This window comes from Rhea americana, unplaced genomic scaffold, assembly GCF_003343005.1.
Source record: "Rhea americana isolate MKP2758 unplaced genomic scaffold, rheAme1 scaffold_534, whole genome shotgun sequence".
Lineage (NCBI taxonomy): Eukaryota > Metazoa > Chordata > Aves > Rheiformes > Rheidae > Rhea > Rhea americana.
Genome location: NW_028186684.1, coordinates 12,368 through 17,556, shown reverse-complemented (window position 1 = coordinate 17,556; position 5,189 = coordinate 12,368). Strand labels below are relative to the sequence as shown.

At 71.7% G+C, this 5,189-nt stretch overlaps 1 protein-coding gene across 1 annotated transcript in view; it reads right to left on the bottom strand.

The window, feature by feature from the left end:
* Window positions 1-6: 6 nt before the first annotated feature.
* Window positions 7-5,189, bottom strand: part of GANAB (glucosidase II alpha subunit) — a 7,011-nt gene continuing 1,828 nt past the window's right edge. Inside the window, exons 2-20 of the mRNA XM_085318411.1 lie at window positions 5,058-5,123; window positions 4,617-4,837; window positions 4,443-4,539; window positions 4,183-4,363; window positions 3,941-4,094; window positions 3,631-3,866; window positions 3,421-3,547; window positions 3,270-3,349; window positions 3,048-3,191; window positions 2,859-2,955; window positions 2,683-2,784; window positions 2,360-2,603; window positions 1,729-1,793; window positions 1,575-1,651; window positions 1,427-1,501; window positions 725-838; window positions 531-643; window positions 332-432; window positions 7-289 (exon numbers count right to left, since the gene is read on the bottom strand). Coding sequence (XP_085174537.1) covers window positions 180-289; window positions 332-432; window positions 531-643; window positions 725-838; window positions 1,427-1,501; window positions 1,575-1,651; window positions 1,729-1,793; window positions 2,360-2,603; window positions 2,683-2,784; window positions 2,859-2,955; window positions 3,048-3,191; window positions 3,270-3,349; window positions 3,421-3,547; window positions 3,631-3,866; window positions 3,941-4,094; window positions 4,183-4,363; window positions 4,443-4,539; window positions 4,617-4,837; window positions 5,058-5,123 — 2,404 coding nt within the window. The 3' untranslated portion in view covers window positions 7-179. The remainder of the gene's footprint in view (window positions 290-331; window positions 433-530; window positions 644-724; window positions 839-1,426; window positions 1,502-1,574; window positions 1,652-1,728; window positions 1,794-2,359; window positions 2,604-2,682; window positions 2,785-2,858; window positions 2,956-3,047; window positions 3,192-3,269; window positions 3,350-3,420; window positions 3,548-3,630; window positions 3,867-3,940; window positions 4,095-4,182; window positions 4,364-4,442; window positions 4,540-4,616; window positions 4,838-5,057; window positions 5,124-5,189) is intronic.

Genomic DNA, 5,189 nt, shown 5'->3' with positions numbered 1-5,189 from the left:
CCCAAAACCGCCTGGAGCAAAAACTGCTGTGCTACTTCCCCGGGCCGGGGCCGGATCCTGCCCTGAGAGGGGGGAGGGTCCCAGGGGGGCCCAGGGGGCTAGATCCTGCCCTGGGGGGGGGGTTCCAGGGAGGGTCCTGGGGAGGCYGTGGCCGCACCCCCACCCCCCGTGGCCCCCCATTATCGCAGCAGGATGCTCCAGTCGTCGGCCATGCGCACCCCCGGCTTGCGCAGCGTCAGCACCGATGTCTCGGCCTCGTGTTGGAAATCCAGGAGGGTCTCGGGGCCGGCTGTGGGGGGGAACACCTCTGCAGCCCCCCCCGAGCGCTCACCAGCGGGCCGCAGGACGACGGTGGCCGGCTTCCCCACGCCGAGGATCACCACGCGCTCCAGCCAGGCCGGGGTGTCGAAGGCGCCGGCAGGATCCGCGGCGCTGCGCGGGGAGGGGGACGGATGGGAGCCGTCACTGCCACGCCGTGCGGGCGCATTGACAGACGGACAAACGGACAGACACGCGGCCGCAGCGGGTACCTGGCCGTCAGCGTGCCGCTAGCAAAGGTGAAGCRCCGGTGCAGGAAGCGGTTCTGGGTCTGGAAGTCGAATGTGTGCCCGTCGTCCAGGAAGAGGTCGCCCTCGGCGGTGCCCTGCGCCAGGGGGTGAGCGTGGGGCGGAGGGCGGCCGCCGTGGGGCCGCCCCGCCCGCCATGGGGCCGCCGCGGCACTCACCTGGGGGCTCAGGGCCACGTAGAGGGTGAAGGGGTCGTGGCGCATGCACTCGGCCGAGCGCCGCACCCGCTCCTGCCGCGGCACCACCGTGCCGCCGCGCTGGAACACCGGCACCTGCGGGGCAGCGTCGCAGGTGGCCCCGGCCCCACCGCGTCCCTCCTGGCGTCCCCAGCGCTCGCCGTGTCCCCAAGCCCCCATCGTGTCCCCACTGCACCCCCGGGACCTGCCACATCTCCACCGCGGCCCCCGACACGTCCCCTGCCGTGTCCCCAGCCCCATAACGTCCCCCGTGGCATCCCAGCCCTGTGTTCGCCCCAGCGCCCACCGCATCTCTCATGCTGGCCCCAGTGCCCCACTGCGTCCCCACCCCTATGCCCACCCCACTGCCTGCCGCGTCCCCACTGGTGTCTCCGGTGCCCTGCCATGTCCCCCACGGTGTCCTGAGCCCCATACCTGCCCCGGTACCCGCCGTGTCCCCTCCGGTGTCCCCAGTGCCCCACTGTCCACCATGGTGTCCCCAGCCCCATGCCCACCCTGGTGCCTACCATGTCCCCTCCAGCATCCCCAGTGCCCCAYGGTGTCCCCAGCCCCATGCCCGCTGCGTCCCCAGTGCCCTGTGCCCGCCCCGGTGCCTGCTGTGTCCCCTCCGGTGTCCCCGGTGTCCCACGGCGTCCCCAGCCCCACGCCCACCCCGGCACTCACGCTGCTCATGGTCACCGGCACGTAGAGCGTCTGGGGCGCGTGGTGCTTCTGGCGGGAGGCAACGTCGTACCAGACCTGGGGGAGAGCGCGGTGAGGCCGCCACCGGCCTTCACGGCCCCTCATCGCCCCCTCCCTGGCCCCACCTCACCTCCCCCTTGCCGGGCAGGTAGACCTGCACGCCGCGGGCGCCCTGCTCTGTCACCGGGTGCACCAGCAGGGCCCTGTCTGGGGAAGGGCGGTGCGGGGTGAGCGGCGGTGCCGGGGGGCTGCTGCTGCCCGGCCCCGGCCCGGCCTCCGCTCACCAATCATGTACTGGTCATCGATGGCGAAGGTGGTGACGTCGTCGGGAAACTCCATCCACAGCGGCCTGGAGGAAACGGGGCGCTGAGGGCCGACGCTGGGGCAGCCGGGACCCACGGGGGGCCTGAGCTCAGTGGCCAAGGACCCATCTTGGGGCCCCAGAACTTGTCCCAGGGCACCCAGAACCTATTTCGGACCCCAAAGGCTGATCCCAGGGTGCCCAGGACCCACGCAGGGGCCCAAGGTTCAAGCCCAGGGGCCCAAAGACCCATTGTGGGACCTGTGCACTCATCCTGGGGTGCCTGGGACCTATCTCGGGGCCTGAACACTAACATTGGGGGACCCAGGAGCCACATGGGGGCACGAGGGCTAAGCCCAGGGACTGAGGACCCACCCTGGGGCATGTGCACCCATCTCAGGGTGCCCAGGACCTATCACGGGTTGCGAGGGCCGATCCCAGGGCGCCCATGACCCATGTGGTGGCCCAAGAACCAAGCCCAGGAGCTGAGGACCCACCTTGGGGTCTCTGCACCCATCCCAGGGAGACCGGGACCCCTCTTGGGTCCCGAGGGCTATTCTTGGGGCACCCGGGACAAACCTGGAGACCCAGGGATCCGTGCTGGGGTCACTCACCTCATGACGGGCTGCCCGTGGCGGTAGCTGTGGTAGAAGGCCGTGTACCAGAAGGGCAGCAGGGAGTAGCGCTGGCGGATGGCGGCACGGATCAGCGCCGTGTTCTCCTCGCCGAAGAGCCAGGGCTCGCGATGGGCAGTGTCCAGGTGAGCGTGAGCCCGGAAGAAGGGCTGGTAGGCGCCCGCCTGGTACCAGCGCACCAGCAGCTCCGCGTCTGGGTTCTTGAAGAAGCCGCCCACGTCCGCTGCAGCGAGGGGGAGCCGGGGCTCAGGGCAGCCCCCGCGGCGCCGGCAGCCCCCCTGGGCCCTTCCCGCCCCGCTCACCTCCGCAGAAGGAGAGCCCGGCCAGCCCCATACTGAGGCACATGGCGATGGAGATCTTCAGGTGGTCCCACTCGGCCGCGTTGTCACCCGTCCACACGGCACCTGCACGGAAAGAGGGGGACAAGTGAGGCAGGCGGCTCGGCCGGGTGCTGGCGGCGCCAGCCTGCCACGCTCACCGTAGCGCTGGGAGCCGGCGAAGAAGGCCCGGCTCAGCACAAAGGGTCGCTCCCGGCCTCCGGAGCGCTGCACCTGCCCCTGCGCCGTCGCCATTTGCTGCGGGAGGAGGAGGGAGGCAGTGAGGGGGCGACTGCCYGGTGCTGGAGCCTGGCGGGCACCGGGCAGCCGCCCCACCACCCCGTGCTCACCACATAGAAGCCGTAGAGGTTGTGGAGGTCGCGGTGCTCCCAGCCACCGTGGTGCACTGCGTCCTTGTGCATGGTCACCTCGGGGCCGCTGAACACCGACGGCTCGTTCATGTCGTTCCAGGTGAAAAGGTTTTCAGCGGAGCCCTGCCGGGGCGGGGGGGAGGYGGTGAGCCAGCAGCAGCAGGCACCGGAGCCCACGCGCCCGGCCCCCCATCTCCTCACCTCGTACTGCTCGTAGCCGAACATGCTGGCCCACCAAGCGCGCATGGCCGGGTCGGTGAAGTCGGGGTAGCCGGCGGAGCCTGGGGGCAGTGGCGGTGGTGAGCGCGGGCTCCCCCTGGCCCCCACGCCGCCGCCCCGGCCCCACGCTCACCTGGCCAGCACCAGCCCTCGTAGTCGCTGCCATCCTTAGTCTTGACGTAGAAGCCGCGGGAGCGGATCTCGTTGTGTACGCGGTAGCCGCTGTCCACCTTGATGTGCGGGTCCACGATGCTCACCATCTTGCGGGGGAGGAAGAGGAGCCACGTCAAGGACGGTGAGAGGGGACGGGCCGMACCGCGGGGCCCCCGCGGCGCCGTCCCACCTTGCGCTTCTTGGCGGCCAGGCGCTGCAGCATGGCGTGGGGCTGCGGGAACTTGCTGGGGTCCCAGGTGAAGTAGCGCTTGCCGTCGGCGTGCTCGATGTCCAGCCAGATGACGTCGCAGGGGATGTCGTGCTCGTCGAAGCCCCGCTCCACCGCCGCCACGTCCTCCTCGTCGTTGTAGTTCCAGCGGCTCTGGTGGTAGCCCAGGGCGAAGAGCGGCGGCAGGGCCTGGGTGCCTGTGGGGAGGGTGGGGGGCTCGCGGCAGGGGGGGCAGGGCGGCAGCGGCGGCCCCCCCAGCCCCGCACCGTACCGGTGAGGGAGGCGTACTGCGCCGACACGGCAGCGGGCGTGGGGCCCAGCAGCAGGAAGACGTCGATGATGCCGCTCTCCGACATCCAGCGCACGTCGGTCTGCGGCGTCTCGCCGCCACCCTGCATGTAATCCAGCAGCTTCCCGAAGAGGGTCTGCGCGGGGGGAGCGGGGCAGCGTGGGTGCCGGCCCCCTGGCGCGCCCCCCTCCACCGCCGCCGCTCCCCCCGCACCGCCGCCGCACCTTGCCGGCCGTGTTGGAGCCGATGTCGACCCAGGTCTCGGCAGCGTTGAGCCAGAAGATGCCGAGGGTGCGGCGGGCGTTGTGGGCCAGCAGCAGCGGCACGGAGCCGTAGAGCGCCATGGGGTTGTAGAGCTCGTACTGGAAGACGTCCAGGTTGTAGAGGCGATACGGGTCGCCGCCCCTGCGGGAGGCCCGAGCCGTGAGTCCCCGCCGTGGCCCGGCCCGGCCCGGCCCGGCCCCCCGCCGGTCCCCACGCTCACTCGGTGGTGTGGAGCCGCAGGCTCTCTGCGTGCTCCGGGATGCCGTAGACGTGCTCAAAGCCCGGCAGCGAGAAGTCCAGCCCCACGGAAGTTGGGCCTGCGGTGGAGGGAGGGGGTGAGCGGCGGCGGTGGCGGCGCCGGGACGGCCGCCAGGCCCATGCCGCCGGCGCTCACCGTGCGGCTTGCTGTCCGTGTGCGTCTTGAAGGTCTCCTCCCAGGCGCCCGGCTCCTCGGCAGCCTCGCTGGGGGCCCCCGCTGGCGTCGGGGGCTGCGTGGGGCTGTCAGGGTCAGGGGGGGCCCCGGTCGCTACCGCCGCTTCCCCCGGGACCTCGGCGCTCTCGCCGTCGGCTGCTGCTCCGTGCTCCTCTGTCGCCGCCGGCTCCGCAGGCGTCTCCCTGCGCGGGGCGAGTTTGTGGGGGGCGCCGGGGGCCCCCGGCTCCGCGGCGGCTGCAGGCGGGGGGAGGCTCCGGCGATGCGGGGCCTGGCGCGCTCTCTCTAGCTGCCTCCCCGGCCCCCCGCTCCCCCCGGCCCCGATCCCTCAGGAGCCCCGCGGGAGCCGGGCGGGGGGTGGGGGGAGAGGGGAAGCAGAGACAGCAGCAAAAGCCAGAGATTTACCTACGGAAAAGGCTCTTGATCTTATCCCACAAGCTACTGACCGAGCTACTAACTTTATCCGAGAAACTGGGGCCCGGGCGGGGGGAGCGCAACCAAACGGAAACAGAAACACAGCGAGAGTCAGTGCGAGGC